The 22,053-nt window shown below is 42.6% G+C and overlaps 1 protein-coding gene across 1 annotated transcript in view; it reads left to right on the top strand.

The window, feature by feature from the left end:
* Positions 1-6,347, top strand: part of pyroxd2 (pyridine nucleotide-disulphide oxidoreductase domain 2) — a 47,856-nt gene extending 41,509 nt beyond the window's left edge. The window contains exons 14-16 of the mRNA XM_020514836.2: positions 732-838; positions 3,219-3,339; positions 4,964-6,347. Coding sequence (XP_020370425.2) covers positions 732-838; positions 3,219-3,339; positions 4,964-5,034 — 299 coding nt within the window. The 3' untranslated portion in view covers positions 5,035-6,347. The remainder of the gene's footprint in view (positions 1-731; positions 839-3,218; positions 3,340-4,963) is intronic.
* Positions 6,348-22,053: the final 15,706 nt, after the last annotated feature.

Genomic DNA, 22,053 nt, shown 5'->3' with positions numbered 1-22,053 from the left:
GTTGACATTTTCTGCTGAAGGTTGATGTTTGAAGCCTTTTTCTACTTAAGAACGCTTTCCAATCGCATCATTTGGTGCAGTACTAAGCCATAAGCAGTGGTAAAGGTTTAACTCATAGTCTTCAGCTGGGACAGTAGTTCAGCTTCAATGATTAACTTTAATGTCCCTGAGCTACAACTTGGGAATAATTAACTTGGCTTATTGTAGAATGGGATCCCCACTGGAGAACACAATCAGTTAGTGAAGCAATAGACTCAGGCACAATACCCTCCACAGTCAAATTGTCCACTCACACAAGCAATGGATACTTGAGTAACTCACAAGCTTAAGCATATATACCAACAGGTTCAAGAACAGCTTTGTCCCTGCTGTTATTAGACTGCTAAATGGACCTCTCTAACTTCAAATCTAATGTTGATCTGGTATTTGTGCACCTTCCTTGCAGCTGTAACCTTGTATGCCTCGCTGTGTCTAAGTATCATATGACCTGTATGTCCTTGTATGTTATGATATGCCGGTACTTCACGCAAAACAAAACTTTTCACTGTACTTAGATCCATACGACAACAATAAATCATATCAAAGAATAAATCTTGAGGAGGTGCTAGGAAGAGTAAGCACCTTCAGAAGAGGAGAAGGAGAAGAGAAAAGGATAAATGAAGAGTGTGAGAAGTCTAATTCCCTTCCCTTGAATGTCTGAATACCCATTGGTCTTCTCTTGCCTTCCTCAGTGTTCGACTGCATTGAGCAGTATGCTCCAGGATTCAAGTCCTCTGTGATTGGGCGTGATGTCTTGACACCACCAGACCTGGAGAAAGTGTTTGGCTTAACTGGAGGGGTTGGTATTTGTCTTATAACGTCAGTCAATGAGAAATGATCAATCCGTAGATTGAAAATGATGGTGCAGTTCGCGGTGTTTGGGCTGTCTTCATGTCCGCTGGTCTTGCCCTGTTTAGGCAGTTGACATTCATTCCCCTCATCACTTAAACCGTTAGGACCTGGGGACCATCCAATGTCACTTCTCCACTTTCCCTCCCAGATTTAACACTCCCCCGGTCTCCCGTTGCCCGAGTTGTGCATTGTACTGAGACACATTCTTACTAGACGATACAGATCGACTTGAATTCTGCTGTTTTGGCTATTAAAAATTCTTTAAATGGGATGTGGCGCTCACTGGCAAGACCAGCATTTGTTGCCCGTTCCTAACTGCCCTTGAATTAAGTGCCTCACTAGGCCATAGCAGAGGCCAGTTACAAGTCAAGCACGTTGCTGTGGGTCTGGAGTCACATGTAGGCCAGACCAGGTAAGGATGGCAGATTTCCCTCCCTAAAGAGCATTGGTGAACCAGATGGATTTTTACAACAATTGATGATTGTTTGATAGTCAGCATTACTGGGACGAGCTTTCAATTCTAGATGTTTCTAAATTAATTGAATTTTAAATTACACTTGCTGCTGCGGTAGGAATTGAGCCCATGTTCCCTGAGTATTATTTTACAGACTTCATTAAATAAAATTCATTGAAATAATTTTACTTGAAATTCACAGTAGCGAGATAGCTATATCCCATTTCTCAATGCTTTATCTTTGTCTTTATCTCAGTAGCACTGATCCAGCAGAGGAAACAGCAGCTCCTGTTCTATGTTCGCCTGCATTTGACACTCAAACCCTCAAAAGTGGACTGACTTTTTTTCCCTTTAGTTTTATCTCTTTATTTCAAAGGGAATGGAGTATAAAAATAGGGAGAAAAAAAGCAAAGTGCTGGAAAAGCTCAGCAGGTCTGGCAGCATCTATGAAGGAAAACACAGAGTTAACGTTTTGGGCCCGGTAACCCTTCTGCACCAGTTCTGAGGAAGGGTCACTGGACCCGAAACATTAACTCTGTGTTTTCCTTCACAGATGCTGCCAGACCTGCTGAGCTTTTCTAGCAGCTTTGTTTTTGTTCCTGATTTACAGCATCCGCAGTTTTTTCGGTTTTTATAAAAGTAGGGAGGTTTTGCTAAAACTATACAAGGCGCTAGTCAAGCCACAGCTGGAATATATTGAACAGTTTTGGGTCCCTTACCTAAGGAAAGATAGAGGGACTGTCTTATGAGGTGGGGTCAAGTGGCTTGGGTTTGGACTCATTAGGATTTAGATGAATGAGAGGAGACTTTATTGAAACAGTAAGATTCTTAGGGGACTTGGCAGGGTAGATGTGGCGAGGTTGGTTCCCCTAGTGGGAGAATCTAGGACCAGAGGGCATAATCTCAGAGTGAGGGATCACAGATGCAAGGCAGAGATGAGGAGGAATTCCTTTTCTTGGGGGCTGGTGAAGCTATAGAATTCTTTACCACAGAGAGCTGTAAGAGGCTGAGTCATTAAATATTAAATGGTTTGAGCCAAGCAGATTTTTTAATCAGTTAAGAGAATCAAGGGTTGTGGGGAAAAGGCAGGAAAGTGGAGTTGAGGAGCCATGATCCAATCAAATGCCAGAGCAGATGGGCTGAATGGCCTATTTTGCTCCTAAGTTTAAGGTGATTGCTGGTGTCCCATTTGGGACCAATGGCTGGGGACATGTCCACCTTGTTTATTACAGCTACCAGTCTTCACTTGTATGTGAGAGAGCATTTGTTCACATTGACATCGAAACTCACAATTTAAACTGTAACATTGGCGACCATCATGGTTAATCCGGTCCCAGTTTCTCCTGTAGCACAGTGTCCGGTTCTGGCTGCCGTACTTTACAGAGGATCTTAAGGCTTTGGAGAAAGTCGTGTCCAATGGGAAAGACTCAGTGATACTTGAGAAGAAACGGACCGGTTTTACTGGAGCTCCATTTTGCAGTATATGGGACCAGTATGACTCATTCGCTGGTTTTATTAGTTTTTCTTCCTGGGTAGGGAGGTTTATAAGGGATATCCATGATGGCTGGTTTACAATGCAGAGAGATATCAACAACATGGGTTCAATTCCTGCACTAGCTGAGGTCACCGTGAACGATTCTCCTTCTCAACCTCTCCCCTCGCCTGAGGCGTGGTGACCCTTGGATTAGATTACAGTGACTTTACCTTTTACAATAAAACCTAAAACACAAGTGTTCAGTCCCTTGAAACACGTCTCGCTACTTTACCCTGTTGTATTGCTCTCAATGACAGTACTGAATGTATTTCTCTGTTGTTCTGTCTGATTTGGCGGCGAAATGGATTAATATTCCCCATTTGTGGCATTTTCTTGCAGAATATTTTCCATGGAGCAATGTCACTTGATCAGCTGTATATGACTCGACCTCTACCCTCATACTCGAACTACAGATCACCTGTCAAAGGCCTTTACCTGTGTGGCAGTGGAGCGCACCCAGGTAACAAGGCTGTCTAAAAAGTAACAAAAATAATAACGATCCCGGGGTTGAAGGGCTTATCATATGAGGAGTGGTTGAGGACTCTAGGTCTGTACTAGATAGAGTTTGGAAGGGTCTGATTGAAACTTACAGAATACTGAGAGGCCTAGATAGCGTGGACATGGGGAAGATGTTTCTACTAGTAGGAGAGTCTAGTACCTGAGGGCATAGCCTCAGAGTGAAGGGACCACCCTTTAGATGAGGAGGAATTTCTTCAGCCAGAGGGTGTTGGATCTCTGGAACTCATTGCTGCAGAGGGCTTGGAAACCAAGTCATTGGGTGAACTTGTGACAGAGATAGATAGTTTCTTGCTTAGTAACTGGAGCCAGGGTTACGAGGAGAATGCAGGAAAGTGGGATTGAGAAACATATCAACTATGATCGAATGGTGGAGCAAACTCAGTGGACCAAATGGCCTAATTCTGCTCTTACATCTTATGGTCTTGTGGTCTAACTCTGGACTCACCCACAAACTCAAAAGGGTTGCAGAGCGAATAAGCAATTGTGCTAAAAACTCTGGGGTGGGATGAGGGCGTGGTTAGGCTATGCTGGTGGGAGAGAAGCAGCAAAGGATACCTAACATTTCAGATCCATAACACTTTGTGTCAGATTTCCAGCATCTGTGGTAAGTGCAGTGCTAAGGAAGTGCCACACTGTTGAACAGTGTCATATTTTAGATGATGCAGGAAACAAAGGCCCTGTCTGTCCTTTGAGTACATATGAAAGATCTTACAGCATTGTTTTGAAGAGGGACAGACTAGATACCCTGGTGTCCCTCAATCAACACACAAGAAGAGGTCATTTGGTCATTATCACATTGCTGGTTTTTTGGAGCTTGCTATGCCGAGATTGGCTATTGCATTTCCTACAACATTGACTACACTTTAAGAAGTACTTAATTGGCTTTAAAATGTTATTGACTGTCCAATGGGTGTGAAAGGCACTATATAAATGCAAGTCTTTTTAAAATTGGGATAAAACAGCTTCTGAAGGATCTCCACAGCAAGCCCTGAAAGCTGAATACGTACAAGTGGTTTTGTATCAAGGGGTTTTCTGAAACAATCTGTAAGATTTTATGTGAGCCGCAATATTTACGTTTATTAGACAGAGAAGCCATTGGGAACTAATTGAAAATACAACCAGAAAGTTACGTGGAATGGTCAACAGTTAGAAAAATCAATCAGAGTACTTCCACCAAAAAGTATCAGGACCCCTGTAGGAAAGTGCTTGTGAGTGGGTTATTGTTTTATTTATTCATTCAGGAGATGTGGGTGTCACTGGCTTGCCTTGAGAAGCTGGTGGCGAGCTGCCTTCTTGAACCATTGCAGTCTGTAAGCTGTAAGTACAGCTACAATGCCGTGAAGGAGGGAGTTGCAGGATTTTGACCCAGCGACGGTGGAGAAATAGCCGTGTATCCCAAGTCCGCTGAGCAGGTGATTTGAAAGGGAAGTAGAGTCGGTAGCATCTCTTGATGTTGGAAATTGGGAGTTTGAAAGCTGTGTGAAAACAGATTAGCTGTGATGTTTTGCACAGCTGAATAGATTCCTTAACAACTAATTAGTGACATGCCCTATTTCTTTCATCAGGAGGTGGAGTGATGGGATCAGCAGGCCGTAATGCAGCATGTGTTGTCCTTTCTGACCTCAGACGGGTTTAACGGACCCTCTTGCCAGGGCTGTTGGCTTTGAATACACCTCAACAAAAGAATATGCTCACGCAGTCTACGTGTTCAGCGCTTAGAATGATTTTTGAATAGGGAAATAAAATTAATATCAGTCCATAGCATCAGAGAGGAGCACAGGACAGAATTGAACCAGGCTTGGGCCTTTCAAAGAGTGAGACAGTTAGCCCCTATATTCCTGACTTTTTCTTTATCAAGCATTTATCCAATCCTCTTTGGAATGCTACTATAGATTCCACATCCGGCACCTTGCAAGACAGCACATTTCAGATTCCAATCACTCCTGGTGTAACAGAGGGAGTACACAATGAGCAAAAGGACCCTCGGAAGTAAAAAGAATCAGAGGGACCTTGGTGTGCAAGTCCATAGATGCTTGAAGTCAAGAGGACAGTTAGGTAAAATGGTTAGAAAGGCATGCGGGACACTTCCCTTTGCTCGTTGAGGCATTGAATACAAGAGTAGGGTGGTTATGGTAAAACGCTAGTTCGGCCACAGCTGGAGTACTGAATGCAGTACAGCTCTGTTGAAGAGTCATCTAGACTCGAAACATTAGCTTGCTGTCTCTCCACGGATGCTGCCTGACCTGCTGTGATTTCCAGCACTTTTTGTCTTCTGTTTTCAGTACCGTGTGCAGTTCTGCTCACCACACTGTAGGAAGGATATGATGGTACTGGGTTCACCGGGACTGAGCTTACCTGGCCTGCAGCAGTTTAGCTTCTGAGAGAGTCTGGACAGGCTGGGGATGTTCTACGTGGAGCAGAGAGGGCTTAGGGGGAAACTCGATTGAGGTGCACAAAATTGTAAGGGGCATCGACAGGGAAAAACTTTTCCCCTTTGAAGAAGGGTCAATTAACCAGGGGCTCAGACTTAAGGGAAGGAGCAGGTTATAGAGTTTAGAGGGGATTTAAGGAAGAATGTTTTCACACAGAGGTTCATGAGTAAAAGGTGACAGAGGCAGGAACCCTCAGAACATTGAAGAAATATTTTGATGACCACTTGAAATTGTGCACAAGGCTTAGGGCCAAGTGTTGGAAAATGGGATTAGAAGAGATAGCTTTTTGATGACTGGTGTGGACACAATGGGCTGAATGGTCTGTTTCTGCGATGTGCAACTCTATGATGCTAAGAGCTATACTGCTTTATCTAATAAAACATGAAGTAACCCTTCTAATTTTCAGGTTCTGAATTAAATGTGATAATCTGTGCAAGCAGAATGCAAATTTCAAGAAAACATGCAAATTACTTATGGAGGTTTGACCTATTTGTCATTAAAAGCTGTGATAAACCAATTCTAAAGTGGACTCTATATCCTTTACTCAGTATTAATGTAGCTGCTTGGATTGGTCTTGGGCATAAAAAACTGAAGAATTATGAATTAAAGACAATTTAACAAGCATTGTGTCTTTCAAGTATCAGTAAAAATCTTAGAGAAGTCAACAGCCCATTGACATTTTGTCAGTTTGAGCTTTAAGTTATGTTCCTTTGTTGTAAAGTGATCTTTCATCAGCTGCCTGCTGATATAGATACAACGGCCTTTTAATGTCAGAAGTGTTTTATGCATCTCTTCCTGGTCACCAGCCATTGAAGCAGTCTGCTTGGACCATGAAAATAAACTGCTTCAAAAGTCTCCTGTCTTTTATTTTCAGCTTAGTGAAGCAAAACATTTCATAGGAGGTTACACTTTGGGATTAAGGATGTTGTAAATTAGAAAAGTAAACACCATTGGAACTTTGTCAAAGACAGAAAGTCCTGGAGAGTGTTATGGACCAGACCAGACCAGCTCAAAATATTTTAAGAAGATAGCCCAGACCCTAATTTTTCTTATTTTAAAGGGAATGCAAAGTATCATTTTCTAGATACAATGCGACTGGTCAAACTACTCGACATTAAGTAAAACAAGTAAACATTATAATTAAAATACAAACAAAGAAAGAAGAACCTTGAATAATTTAACTCTGTTGGAAAACTGAACAGAGCTATAGATACAATAATTATTACTAATTAATAATTCTAATATAGTGACATTCAATAAACATATCCCTTGGCAAAAAAGGCAAATTGAGACACAGATTCTCACATGCAGTTCTCCAATCCAGGAGGAAAAAAAACACCGAGAAAATTCAGACAGACTAGCAACCAAGAGATATTTACTGAAGGTTCTAACTTTGTTGAGACCCTAACAGCTTCCGATGCTACTGAAAAACCAAAGCCCAGAATTCCTCTTCTGTGAGAGCTGGCCACACCCATTCAGGCTGTTTAAAAAAAAAACCGCAAGGCCTCCCAATCTGTTTACTCAAGTGGGCTTCATGAGCCAGCTCGACACCACTCGTTCAATCTCTGTCTTAAAAGAAACCAGGAGAAAATAATGTCTTAAAGCCACAGCATTGTCATGAGACTCAGCAGGACTGGCAGCATCAGTGGAGAGCAAGATAACACAAGTTAATGTTTTGGATGCAGGATAACTTGTCCTCAGATTCCCAGCATCTTCGTTTTGTTTGATTGTTTCTTTGATCCTCAGTTCATGATCAGGTGATGCCATTTTCAGAATGAAGTGCATCATTTGGGTGGCATGATAGCTCAGTGGTCAGCACTGCTGCCTCACAGCACCAGGGACCCGGATTCGATCCCACCCTCGGGTGACTGTCTGTGTGGAGTTTGCACATTCTCCCTGTGTCTGCGTGGGTTTCCTCCGGGTGCTCCGGTTTCCTCCCATAGTCTAAAGATGTGCAGGTTGGGTGGATTGACCTGAGAAATTGCGCCATGGTGTCCAAGGATATCCAGGCTAGGTGGATTAGCCATGGGAAATACAGGGTAAGGGGGGTTGGGTCAGGTGCTCTTTGGAGGATTGGTGTGGACTTGATGGGTCAAATGGCCTGCTGCCACATTGTAGGGATTCTCTGATTGCCGACAGAGCTGCCTTAACCATTTTTTTCAGCAAATTTCTCAGACACCAACTGTCAGGCCCAACAGCTTAGCAATAAAATCAACCCAAGGAATATTCTCGCCAAGGGAGATGTGACAAATGAAATTTTTGGGTTGGTGGCCCAGGCTTTGCACCCTTTTGCTGAGAAAGTTGCCTGTTTGAAAAATGCTAAGATAAACCCACCATGGACGGATTGCCAATACTTCAGGGTTCGGAATTAAAGACTTACAGCCAATTTTTGGAGTGTTGTCACCGTTGAGGTATGTATGAAGTACTGCAGCAAATTTGCAGACAGCAAGATCCCACAGACAGCAATGAGTTAATGACCAGACATATTTATTTTATTTGAAAGCAAAACACTGCAACTGTTGGAGATGTGAAATAAAAACAGAAAATGCTGGAGAAACTCCGTGGGATGGGCAGCGTTTATGGAGAGAGAATGTTTCAATGTTTCAAGTCTGGCATCACCCTACTTCAGAACTGGAACAAGACTGGAGTTCTGAAGAAGAATAGTAGCAGACTTGAAATGTTAACTACGTATTTTTATTTAGCTGTGTGGGTTGGGGGAGGATAAAGCAGGACTTTGATGACACAATGTGCTGATTTGATTGTAAAAGCCCAGGCTGACTTATTCGGTACATTATTGAGGATGGGCTACACTGCCAGAATGACCACTTTACTGGTGAGGCATTAATTTCCAGATCCTGAGGACCAAAGAAATCCTCCTGCATTGGGATCACTCCGTGTATCTCCCACACACTCACTCCAGCTCACCTTGCCTGCCCTTCATAGTAACATCATGCCTGAAGGTTTCCAGAATGGAAAACATCTCCAGACAGTCTCATATCTTGACCTCTGCAAAGTGTGACTAAGGAGAGAGAATGTCAGACTTTGTTGTGTTGGCCTCTGAGAAAGCAGTTCTCAGGATTGAAGAAACAGAAACATAGAAAATAGGAAAGGGGAATAGTCCATTCGGTCCTTTGAGCCTGCTCCATCATTCAGTATGACTATGGCTGATCATCCAACTCTGTAACCTATTCCTACTTTACCCCACACCCTTTGATCCCTTTAGCTCCAAGAACTATATCTAACTTCTTCTTGAAAACATTCAATGTTTTGGCCTCTACTGCTTCCTGCGGCCGAGAATTCCACAGGCTCCCCACCCTCTGGGTGAAGAAATTTCTCCTCATCTCATTCCTAAATAGCCTACCCTTTACCCTTCGACTGTGACACCTGGTTCTGAGCTCCTTGGTTATCAGGAATATCTTTCCCTGTCTAGTCCTATTAGAATTTTGTAGGTTTTTTTAATGACATCCACCTTCATTCATTTTAACTCCAGTGAATATAATCCGAACCAATTCGACCCCTCATACATCAGTCCTGCCATTCCAGGAATCAGTCTGGTAAACCTTTGCTGCGCTCCCTCCATAGTCAGAATGTCCTTCCCCAGGGAAGGAGACCAAAACTGCACACAGTACTCCAGGTGTGGTCTCACCATGTCCCTGTGCGATTGCACATGGCCTGGGTTTTTCCCTGTAGGGAACTAAAAGCAATAGTGAACCAGTCTGAATGGGGACATCTAGCCTTGTGTTTTAGTTCATAAAAGATCTTAACTCTTCGATGACTGTCATTCTTCCTATTCAAAAAAATAAATAGGACTTTCGAAGCTCCCGTTAACAGGTTAACTTGGAATCAGAATGTGGAGAGGTTACCTCTTACTAAGATGTAAATATTGGAATGGAGCTGAGCTGAGTAGAGCCAATGATAAGGGAAGTCGGACTGGGCTTGCTTAGCCATTCAGCACCTTCATTTAGGGCCATGCAATGATAGAAAGGGAGACTAAGTGTGAGGTTGCCTGCCGTTCTAGCTGTTTAGTATGAGCCTCACCCTCTGCCTGGCAATGGGAGGGCATGAGGTGTTTAAGTGGATGTTAGATGCCCACTTGAGTGTCTTAGTTGTCCTACTGGTGGGTGGGCATGCTGCTCATTGCCAGCCCTTTCACAGGTTAAATTTCCCTCAATTTGCCCACACCTCTCATGCCCTGGGAAGGCCAGGGGCAATGCTCAAGTGTTGACCTGACCTAACAGCCCTTCAGCTTCCACCATGGGGCCTTGTGAAAATGACAGTGGATCTACACAGAGGTCATGACCACAAGGGAGGTGGGATGTAACGAGGCGATGTGAAAACTCTGTCATGTCTGTCCACTCGGCCATCGCTATTGTTACAGGTTCAATTTGGAAATTGCATTGCCGTAGCTTGAATGGGATCACTGGTGCTTAACTGTCAGAAAATTCCCCCTCAAGCCTTTGGCTTTGTAAAATAACATTAGTGCTCTGGACCGTGATATTGATGGGATTTAGGTGTTGTTAATCTCTCTGTAGCAATTTGGTGCCTGCTCTCAGTCCAGGGGAAAGTATCTGTTTTCAGTGTGTTTTTGCAAGTGTGAATGTCATTCTGCATCTGGATACCATCACCTTGATCCATTGGATTCTCTACAGAGTGACTGGTTAATGATGCAGTTCCTGACAACAGGCAGCTCCCCCATCTAGGCCTCAATTGACAAGAACCAAAACAGTGGTGATTTAGGACAATATATTTCTCCAGGTTAGAGGAATGTAGAGTCATAGAGTCATAGAGATGTACAGCACGGAAACAGGCCCTTCAATCCAAATCATCTACGCTGACCAAATATCCTAAATTAATCCAGCTCCATTTGCTTGAGTTTGGCCTATATCCCTCTAAACCCTTCCTAGTCATGTACACATCTAAATGTCTTTTAAATGTTGTAATTGTACCAGCTTCCAACACTTCCTCCTGCAGCTCATTCCATACACACACCACCATCTGCATGAAAATTTTCTGCTAACATTTCTGTGGAGTACCTTGAGATGTTTTTACTGTATTAAAAGGGCTATATAAAGAGGAGTTGTTGTATAAATGAGTGCATATCTTTTTGGTCACTTATTTCTTGTCCAATTGCATGTGTCTCTGGACAAATAACAGAAACCTTTCCAGGCCACATCAAGTTGCATTTTGATCATGAAGACACTGAGTGCAGATCGGGTATTGGATTAGAATGAATTAACATAGTGCTATCCAAAGATGGTCCTACTGTTACACTGCAGAATTCTTATTGCAACTCTTGGAAGATGAAAGACACAGTTTCTTCTACACACAGTAGTAAAGATAATAGTTTTATCACTCAATGGAAATAAGGCCAAAGTAAATTAAGGAGAAATATCAGGAAAATAAAGACCAAAGTGAACAGAAATCATACCGATTTTGTGCAATATTAGGAAAGAATGTGTTAATACGCTCTTACAAACATCCTCAATAGGATTTTGTCACAAAATTGAAGAGCCAGGGATGAAAGATCCAGCAGTATAATAAAACAAAGACATTGAAATTATATTTCAGTCGTCCTGGGAGATATAGCCTTCCAGGAGAATAGGCTTCAATGCAATAAGGGACATCTGACTTATCATATAACAGTTGAGATAAGGTGGGTTATTGGCTGTAACATGATCGCACGAGCTCAAATGAAAGGCACATCAGGCTTCCTTCTCATGGTCTGTAAACCCTCAATCAGAGTTAAGAGCCTTATGCACCAGCCATTATTCTGCACTAAAGCGAAAAAAAATCTCAGAAAACATCAGACATACTTAGCAAGCCAGGAGTGCCTTTTGTCATTCTGTACCATTTGTGGTTCTGTACATTTTTTTCTACCACTGGAACCAGGTGTCTTGCTGCTATTTTTTAACACGACAGATTGAATGAGGCTGGAGAGGTAACAGTGGCTGTAACACGAGAATGTTGATCTCCCAGTCACAGATTCCTCAGCTCGAGTACCAAGCAGCACTGTCATTTGAACTCATTTCAACAAGTGACTTCCAGTCCTTTTGGGGGTAAAATAGCTCAACAGCCTTTGCCGATGCCATAAGCTTTTATCTTTTCTTGAGAATGGCTGTGTTGAGATTGATGACCCTCACCGCTCGGTTGACCGCACTGCCCTTTGATGGAGATGCTATCTTGATGAGAAACTCTCCGAGGCGAAATTTAGTGACTCGTTTTTTTCAGTGATTAATGTAAAAGGTTGGTCAAAGTCTTCAATTTCTTTCTTCTGAAGGTTTTCTCCTGGAATCTATTTCTATTGATTCCTCTCTGCTGAGTTGGCCATGTTTGCCTCCAGCTTGTGGCTGCTGGGTATCCATTTCCCACCTGAGCGCTTGGTCAGAATTTGACCTGAAGAAAAATTAGCCAAGTGTCAATTTTGGGGTGTTCCATTTAGGTCTCTGTTACAATTCCGCCCCCTTGCCATGGGTTTGAGTAGTCTTGTATGAGCTCAAGTGCTGCCAGCCAGGAACTTCATAGTTCAGGTTTCATAGAATGCCTAAAATGTGGAAACAGGCCATTCAGCCTGTCAAGTACATACTGACCCTCTGAAGACCATCCCAGCCAGACCCCCCCCATCCCTGTAACCCTGCATTTCCCATGGCTAATCCACCAAGCCTGCACATCCCTGGACACTCAAAGGCAATTTAGCATGGCCAATCCACCTAACCGGCACATCTTTGGACTGTGGGAGGAAACCGGAGCACCCGGAGGAAACCCACGCAGACACGGGGAGAATGTACGAACTCCACACAGCCACCTGAGAGTGGAATTGAATTCGGGTCCCTGGTGCTGCGAGGCAGCAGTGCTAACCACTGAGCCACCGTGCTGTTAATTCTGTTGCTGGGGATGCTTTATCTCCCAGACAGTGCATTCTAGACTCCCATAGCCCTCTAGGTGAAAAAAAAAGTTTTCTCAAATCCCCTCTAAACCTCCTGCCTTTCACTTTAAAATTATGCCCTCTTGTTATTGAGGAAGGTGTGGATTAGGGAAGGACAAGAGCAGGACAGAGGGGACTAACGTTGTTGAAGGGGAAGTGAGCTTAGTAATGGATAGAATATGTGAATTGAAGGTCAGGTCAACATCAAATAGAACATCAGGGCCATGTGCAGTCTAGTGCAACCTGTGTAAGATATCAAGGACAGACACGATATCAATAGCAAGCATGTAAAATCTCCAGCAAATTCCAGCTCAGCCATAACTGAAGAACAGCTAGGCAGACTGACCGAAAATAAAACAAAGCATTGCGGATGCTGGAGATCTGAAATAAGAACAGCAAGCGCTGGGAAAACTCAGCAGGTGTGGCAGCATCTGTGGAGAGAAAGACATTTTTTGTTCTGTGTTTCTCCAGCACTCTACGTTTTAGTTAGGCAGACCGACTGTACAGATAGGAGTTGTGGGATTGGGCAATTGGCAGAGTGGCTAGACTTAGTGCTGTCAGTGTACACAGGCCAGACCGAGCCTGGTTCTGAAAGTCCACAGGCTCTTGGATTAGGGCAGGATCACATTTTCGGGGACCCTTGTGCACAGATCCAGAGTCTGAGGAAAATTCTTTTCTTTTAGTTCTCTGAAGGGCAGCCACAACTTTCAGGGCACACCTTGGGAACTGGCCTTGCAGGGAAAGCCGGAAAGCCAGAAACCCAGGTGGAAGTGACTGTTTAGGTGAAGGAGCAAAAATCAGCTTCTAAATCCCAAAGCATCAGAATGTTGCCCCCCCTGCTTTTATCCCACCCACCCATGTAGAAGCTGTAATTGTACTCACCTCTACCACTTTGTCTGGCAGTTCATTCCATACACGCACCACCCTCTGCATGAAAAAGCTATCCCTCATGTTGCTTGGCACATAGAAGAATAGGAGTTACCACCTGGACAGCAATGTTTCAAGAAGGAGGCTAGGTCTACTTGGGGCACCTTGGCATGGACAGTAAATATCACTTTTGCTTCTGGTGCCCAGACCTCAAGAAAGTTTGTTTTGTTTCAACAAGACAAAATTGTTGTGTCTTTGGTGACTTTGACCAGAATAATATCAGTGCTGTAGGGAATGAGGAAAACAAATAGGTTGTACTTGGAAAGTCGTCCTATAAACTCCGTTATGAGTCAGTGGGAATTTAACAGTGGTGATGACAGTTCTGTAGAAACCAGGCAGTTCTTCAAAAATAGCTAAACTATTGAATTTTGTTTCATGTTGTTGACCTCACAGCAGTAAAATATATTTGCATCTTGGTTTGAGCCACAGATTTCTGGCACTGGAATTACAATGAGGTACTGGACAAATAACTTACTTTTTATTTAGGAAATGAAAGTTGTCCTCCAGAAATGCACTGGACCCATAAAGCTCATTCAGCTTTCAGACCATTCTCTCATTCAGACCATTCAATCCTTCATGTGCATGGTGGTGGATGGAATGCTACTAGCCATGGAGTGAGGTGAAACTCAAGCAGTAAATGGATCGCAGCTTCAGTGTGCTAGTATGCTCCTCTCAGGGACACAAAGCGATGGGTTCCAGCTCCACTCTGAAAACATTCTGAGCACATAATTTCAGCTGGGACTCCAGAACAACATGAAGGGAGTCTCAGATATGTCACATTTTAAGTGAAACAATAAGCAAAGAGGTTTCATCTGAAACACTGACTTCTTCAACTTAAGGACAGCGTGCGATTCAAACATTTTCTGTTTGTATAAAAGCATAGTACTGGGATCTGAAATTCTGAGACCTGAAGGAGAATCATTTCGGATTCGAAACGCTAACTCTGTGTCTCTCTCCACAGATACTGCCAGACCTGTTGAGTTTCTCCAGCACTTTCTGTTTTTATTCTATGCTCATAGTTCTGCTTTCTGTGTGTGCATTTGTATTGTGCTTTTTGACAGAAGGAAAGCTCAGTGAAAATACATGAGACAATTTTGAGGTTTTCTTGCAGCACTACTCCCCCTTTCTCCTGTAACAAACGTGTTCCCCAACACCAGATTTTTACTCCTGTTTACTGGAGTGAGACCAAGTCTTTTAAATAATAGGCATTCAGGAAAACAAACATTAGTGTTCTGATTTCCCCAGGTAGCGTTGTTAAGCCTTGTTCCTTTCCAATCCCGACTCTAGATCATAGAGTCATTGAGTCATACAGCACGGAAACAGACCCTTCGTCTAACTTGTCCATACCAACAAGTTTCCTCAAATTAAACCAGTCCCATTTGCTTGCATTTGTACCTGCCCAAATGTCTTTCATGTCCTGTTCAAATGTCTTTTAAATGTTGTAACTTTACTTCCTCTACCACTTCCTCTGGCAGTTAATTCCACGTACACCCCACAGATCCCTTTAAAATCTTCCCCCTCACCTTAAACCTGTGCCTCTAGTTTTGGACTACCCTAGCCTAGGAAAAAGATCTTTGCTATTCACCTTATCTATGCCCCTTATGATTTTATAAAACTCTATAAGGTCATCTTTCAACCTCCTACATTCCAGGGAAAAATGTCCCAGCCTATCCAACCTCCCCTTATAACTCAAACTCTCCAGTGCTGGCAACAGCCTTATAAATCTTTTCTGTACCCTTTCGGATTTAGTAATATCTTTCCTTCTGCAGGGAGACTGGAACTGTATGCATTAATCGAAAAATGGCCTCGCCAATGTCCAGTACAACTGCAACATGAGTCCCAACTCCTGTACTCAATGCACTGACCAATGAAGGCAAGCACACCAAACACCTTCTTCACCACCCCGCCTATCTGTGACATCCTTTCAACGAACCCCTAGGTCTATCTGTTCAATAACGCTCCCCAGTACCATACCAATAACTGTGTAAGTCCAGCCCTCTCTCGTCTTACCAAAATGCAACACCTTGCATTTTTCTAAATTAAACTGCATCTGTCACTCCTCAGCCCATTGGCCCAGCTAATCAAGATCCTGTTATACTTCTACACATAACCTTCTTCACTGACCACTACACCACCAATTTTGATGTCATCTCTTAAGGAAAGCTTGGGATCTTTAAAAACTATTTCTCATGAACTTTGTCTTCATTGATTATGGTGAGAAGAGTGTTATTATCAGCAAGACTCTTAGAAAAGATTCATTCTGAGGATGGGTAGCTCGATCCGAAACGTTCACTCTGATTTCTCTCCACAGTTGGTGCCTGACCTGCTGAGATTTTCCAGCAATTTCTGTTTTTGTGTCTTAGAAAAGACGTTATTGCTTCAAAACAACAGATGCCAACTTATTTTCATCCTGTTGTTCCATCGCTCCATTTCTCATCTCAAAAATACCTTGGCCAACTTTCTCAGTGTGACCGTGAAAGCAAGTCAAAAGACACAATCCTATACATTCTAATGTTTAAAACTGCACCCTGACAAATCAAACCCGAAAGAATAAGGAACAATTTTTGACCATTCAATTATGTAAGAAGAATCCAAAAAAAGTATAGCCCTTGGAGATTTAAACAGGTTTTAATCCTATGTATGTATCAAGAGGGAATTTTGGCACCTTACATTGCCTTGATGTCTCTCACAACTCTTTTTACAACATTTCTCTCTTTCTTTGACCTCACTTCTTTCTGTCATTTCTTTGCACTCAGCTCCTTACCTCTAAGCTTCTTGTCTAACCTTCTATCTATCGTTCTTTAATTTCCCCTTCCTCAAACATTTCACCAACTGCCTAAATCTCGTTTCTTAATCTCTTCTCCCTATGTTTACTCCCACTCAAAAGAATGGTGTTTTGAAAAATGTCTATTTCTTCGGGTAGAGATATGAGGCAAGAAGTCTTCATCTTTCCTATGAAGATATTATGTAAAAATATTGTAAGCAAAAAGGTTTCCAGATAACGTTTTCATAAATTCTGCTAAATCAATGGAAACATTTCCCAGCTGGAATTCTGCATGCAATTCTAGCATCACATTTCAGGAAGGACTTGAGGCTTCGAAGAAGCTAAGAAAAGCTTATGAGGATGGTTCCAGGGATGCAGGACTACAGCTATTTGGATAGACTGGAGAAATTGAAGTTTTTAGACTTAAAAGACTAAGAAGAGGTTTGAATCATCGAATCCCTACAGTGTGGAAGCGGCCATTCAGCCCATCCTGACTCTCCAAAGAACATCCCACCCAGACACACCCGTGTATAGTCCTGTAACCCAGCATTTCCCATGGCTAATCCACCTAGCCTGGACACAATGGGACAATTTAACACGGCCAATCCACCTAACCTGCACATCCCTGGACACAATGGGACAATTTAGGAGGGCCAATCCACCTAAACTGCTCATATTTGGACTGTGGGAGGAAACTGGAGCACCTAGAGGAAACTCACACAGACACAGGGTGAATGTGCAAACACCACACAGACAGGCGCCCAAGGGTGGAATCAAACCCAGGTCCCTTGTACTGTGATGCAGCAGTGCTAATCACCGTGCCACCCAAATTTGATGGATGTGTTTAAATCCTTTGGAGTACTGTGAGCAGATCTGAGTACCACACCTTAGGAAGGATAGATTGCCCTTGGAGGGAGTACAATGTAAGGTTTACAAGAAAGATACCTGGACTTCTGGAGTTATGACGAGAGATTATATAAGTTAAGCTGTTTCTAGAATTTACAAGGTTAAGGAGTAATCTAATTGAAGTCTTCAAGATAATAACACAAAAATCCAGGATAGATAAAGATAAACTATTTTCACCGGTTGGGGATTCTAGAACTAGGGGCATAATCTGAGACTTATGGCCAGACCATACAGGAGTGATGTTCGGAAACACTTTTAAAAACAAAGAGAAGTTTGGAACTCTCTTCCACAAAGGGCAGTGGATACTGGATCAGTTGTTAATTTTAAATCTGAGATTTTGTTTTGTTAAACAAAGGGATATGGGCCAAAAGGCAGGTCAATGGAGTTAGGACACAGATAACCATGATCTCATTAAATGGGGTGGGGGGGGGGCAGGCTTGATGGGCAGAATGGCCTACAGCTGCTCCTGTGTTCCTATGAAGGCAGTGAATAAAGACAAACTGTTCATAATGGTCAATAGTTATAGGATGCAAACTTAAGTAAATTGGCAAATGAAGTCGAGAAGACTGGAGGAAAAACACAATGAGTCGTTGGGCTGCAGAATGCAATGTCTGATATAGTGTGAATATTCATTCAGTGATAGCTTTCAAAGGGGAAATGGGTAAATAATTGAAGGAGAAAAAAAATTGCAGGAATATGTGGAAAGTGGAAGGAGTGGGACTAACCAGATTGCTGTCTGAATGTGACATTGCACACACTTTTCAAATGTGCTATGAGTAAGGTCATAAAACGGCAACTAGACATTTTATGATGGATGCCTGTACTTCAAAAAAAAACGACCATTTTAATATGTTTTAGGTTGAAGATAAATAGGGTGTTGAGAGAATAACATTTATTTTTATTTTTGAAAAGGGAAAGAATAAACTCTGCAAACATCCACAACCATTTTTTCTTGTTGTATTTTGGTCCACTTAAAGACGCATTTCTCCCTGTCCTTTCCTTCTGTGATTTGTTAGATCGCTGAGTTCACTGCTTGTTAAAGGAAAGAGATTCACTACAGATGCTGGAAGGCTAATATATGACCAGCAAACTGCTGGAAACACTTGGAATTGTTTTAATGAAAGTTCATCGACCTGAATCATTAAAGTCATCTTGCTTTTTCCACAGAGATAACAAGGTGTAGAGCTGGATGAACACAGCAGGCCAAGCAGCATCATAGGAGCAGGAAGGCTGACGTTTTGGGCCTAGACCCTTCCATAGCTGCTTGCCCATTATTTCAAACTTTTTTTTAATATCTGTGTGGTAATGATCTTGGATAACGTGTTGAATTCAAACAACAGCTTCCACTTACATAGTACTGTTCAAACAGTCAACTGTTTCAAGGGTCCACTGAGGGTAGCACACTGGAATTCAAACCCCACTATTCCGAGAATCATCTAAAAAGTTGAAGATTTTATCAATGTACAAAGTCTAATGTACCTAGCTGTTTAGACCCAAGTGAACAGAAAAAACAGACCAGGTTTCTGTACTTAACTCAAATTATTACTTGTGATAAGGGGGAGGTGATAGCCTAGTGGGTATTACTGCTAGACAGTTCATCCAGAGACCTGTGTAATGACCCAGGTTTGAATTCTCCCATGGCAGGTGGTGGAATTTGAATTTGGATTTGAATTCAATAAAAATCTGGAATTAAGGGTTTAATGACGACCAGGGTCAGGGAAAACCCACCTCATTCACTAATATAATTTAGGGAAGGAAATCTGCTGTTCTTACCTGGTCTGGCCTACATGTGACTCCAGAACAATTAAGGATTGGCAATAAATACTGGCCTAGCCAGCAATGCCCTCACCCCATGAATGAATAAAAAGGACATCAAATATTTGCCTGATTTAAGCTCCTGTGACATATTTTCAGTTGCTTTACCATGTTAAATGTATAAATCAATATCATGGTTATTAAAAGTGAAAGACAGGGAAAAAAAATGAATAAGTCATTACTAGTTCCTGGGCTGGTAATCTGAAAGACACTCTGGGATCACAATTCCAATTCCATTTTGGCAACTGGTGGAACTTAAATACAATTATAAAAATCTAGCATTGAAATAACGCAGTGTGGAACTGGAGGAACACAGCAGGCCAGGCAGCATCAGAGGAGCAGGAAAGCTAATGTTTCAGGTCTGGACCCTTCTTCTGATGCTGCCTGGCCTGCTGTGTTCCTCCAGCTCCACACTGTGTTAGCTCAGACTCCAGCATCGGCAGTTCTTTCTATCTCTGAATCTAGCGTTGAAACCTTGTTTCAATATTGGTGATCATGAAACTATTATCAATTGTCATAAAAGCCCATTTGGTTCACTAATGTCCCTCAGGGAAGGAAATCTGTCATCCTTACCTGGTCTGGCCTATATGTGACTCCAGGCCCACAGTGATGACTCTTAACTGTGCTCTGGGCAATTAAGAATGGGCAATAAATGCCGACCTAGCTAGCATTGCCCACAATCCGATGAATGAAATTAAAAAAGAAGACTTGAGCTACAGATAATCAACAATGAACTTGAAACACCCTTGTAAAGCATTCCCAACACACATATGCAGATAAAAAGTAAAAACCAAAAGAACTGTGGATGCAGTTCTGAGGAAGGGTCACCAGACTCGAAACGTTAACTCTGTTTTTTCCTTCACGGATGCTGCCAGACCTGCTGAGCTTTTCCAGCAACTTTGTTTTTGTTGCAGATAAAAAAGTATTGGTGATATGGATGGAGTGAACAACTGGGAAGGTTGTATAATGGCCACTGTCCATGTGGTTGCTGAAATGATTCTTTTGCTTGCCAAAACTTTTGCTGTTCTTCAATCTTTCTTCTCCCATACTTTTCACTTTTTTTTGCAAGAGGCACAGAGCGACTGGTTCATAAATGATAAGGTCTCTGAGACATGGATTAAAAGTGACAGTTTACGTCAAGTTGTGGGAGAGAGAATTGATTTTCTTCAGGCTTCAGGTATTTTCTACAGCCGAGAGACCACCACCATCCCTTCCTGAGGTCTGGAAATCTGCCTCATACCCACGAGCTGTTCAACTACCTAGGAGCCAATCAGATTGTTGTTGACAGGCAGATGGTCTTTGTCAGCCACAGATGGTCATACTCCACAAACCAATCAGAAACTTATTGCCAGTCGAATCTCACTTTGTAGATGGCCCTGCAGTGGCAGCTATTTGGAGCCAACCTCCCCCACTGGTTGAACAAAGCATCACTTACAATGAGTTTTGGTAACTTGTTTTTAAAAACTGCAGCAATCTCTTCCACAATGCTTGGTCTTATAATGGTGCTTTTTCTCATTTCAGTTTACAACCAAAAGCTATGGTGAAATAAAAGATACACAAGGCATTTCGCAGGAACTCAATCAAACAGCGTTTAACACTGAACCACATGAGATGACATAACGGACAGTGCCTGTGAGCTTGGTCAATGAGGTGTTTTAAGAAGCATCTTACAGGAGAGAACAGACTGAAAGAGGAGACAAGATTTAGGGAGGAGGGAATTCCAGAGCTAAGGACCTCTTCAGTTTATAACAAATCTGCCACTGGTTGAGTGATAAAAAATTGCAGGAGGCCATAAAAGGAGGGGTGTGAAAGTCTCAGCATCCTGAAGGACTGAATAGGGTTATAGAGGCTGGCAGTTGTAATAATTGGGATGAGGTCAGCATGGTGGACCTCATAGAATATGAGTTCTTGGGTTGGGCCTGTTAACCTGGTCCAATCAGGGAGTTTGGGCTGACAGATATAAACAGGAGTGTCAGAGATTCTGCTCACTCTGATAGCTGGCTCTGAGGAAGCTAGACCCAGTGTCAAATACGATGCACGTGTAAATCAAACTTTACTTGGTGATGGGATACTAGCCTCTTTGGAGTTGTATCAGGAGTGGTGAGACCATGGAGGGTTGAAAAGAAGAATGAGCTTTGATTTAAATAGAGACATGGCTGGATAGGGATTCAATCTAGTTCATCTTATCAGCTGGACTGGACTTGTCAGGATCTGGGCTATAGTACTTAAGAGAAAGAAGCTGCCATCCTTACCTGGTCTGGCCTACGTGTGACTCCAGACCCACAGCAATGTGCTTGATTTTTAACTGCTCTCTGGGCAATTAGGGGCAAGCAATAAATGCTGGCCTGGTCAGAAACACCCATGCCCCATGAATCAATATTAAATAAAGACAGACTCAATATTACTGAGGCTCCAAGATGTAGACATTGACCAGGAGAGTATTTCAATGCTGGTCTGTCCCAGCATTATCCAATTGCCCAGGGAGAGGCCTGAAGTAGGTGACTGAGGAATAGAGTCTGTGCTGACCATTGACAACCATCTGTGCAAAATTTACCCAAAGGAAAATTCCTGATGGATAAGGCAGTAATGACCAAGCAAGAAAGAGGTGATGTGGAGGGTGCAGAACCAGACATTTTGTTTTGTTTCAGAACAGATACATCCACAATATAAATGAATTCAACAGTTACTTGACAACATTATTACCAAAAGAGAAATGTGCTGGAGAAACTCAGCAGGTCTGACGGCATCTGTGGAGAGAAAGCAGGGAACAGTCACTGGACTCAAAATATTACTCTGCTTTCTCTCCAAAAGGTGCTAAGCTTTCCCTTTCCCCTAGAAATCGTTCGGCGTGGGGGCAGGACCATACCAACTCTCTGAGCACATCCCATC

This window comes from Rhincodon typus, chromosome 20 (assembly GCF_021869965.1).
Source record: "Rhincodon typus isolate 14 chromosome 20, sRhiTyp1.1, whole genome shotgun sequence".
NCBI lineage: Eukaryota > Metazoa > Chordata > Chondrichthyes > Orectolobiformes > Rhincodontidae > Rhincodon > Rhincodon typus.
Note: the sequence above shows the minus strand (reverse complement) of the source record. Positions and strands in the feature narration are given on the sequence as shown.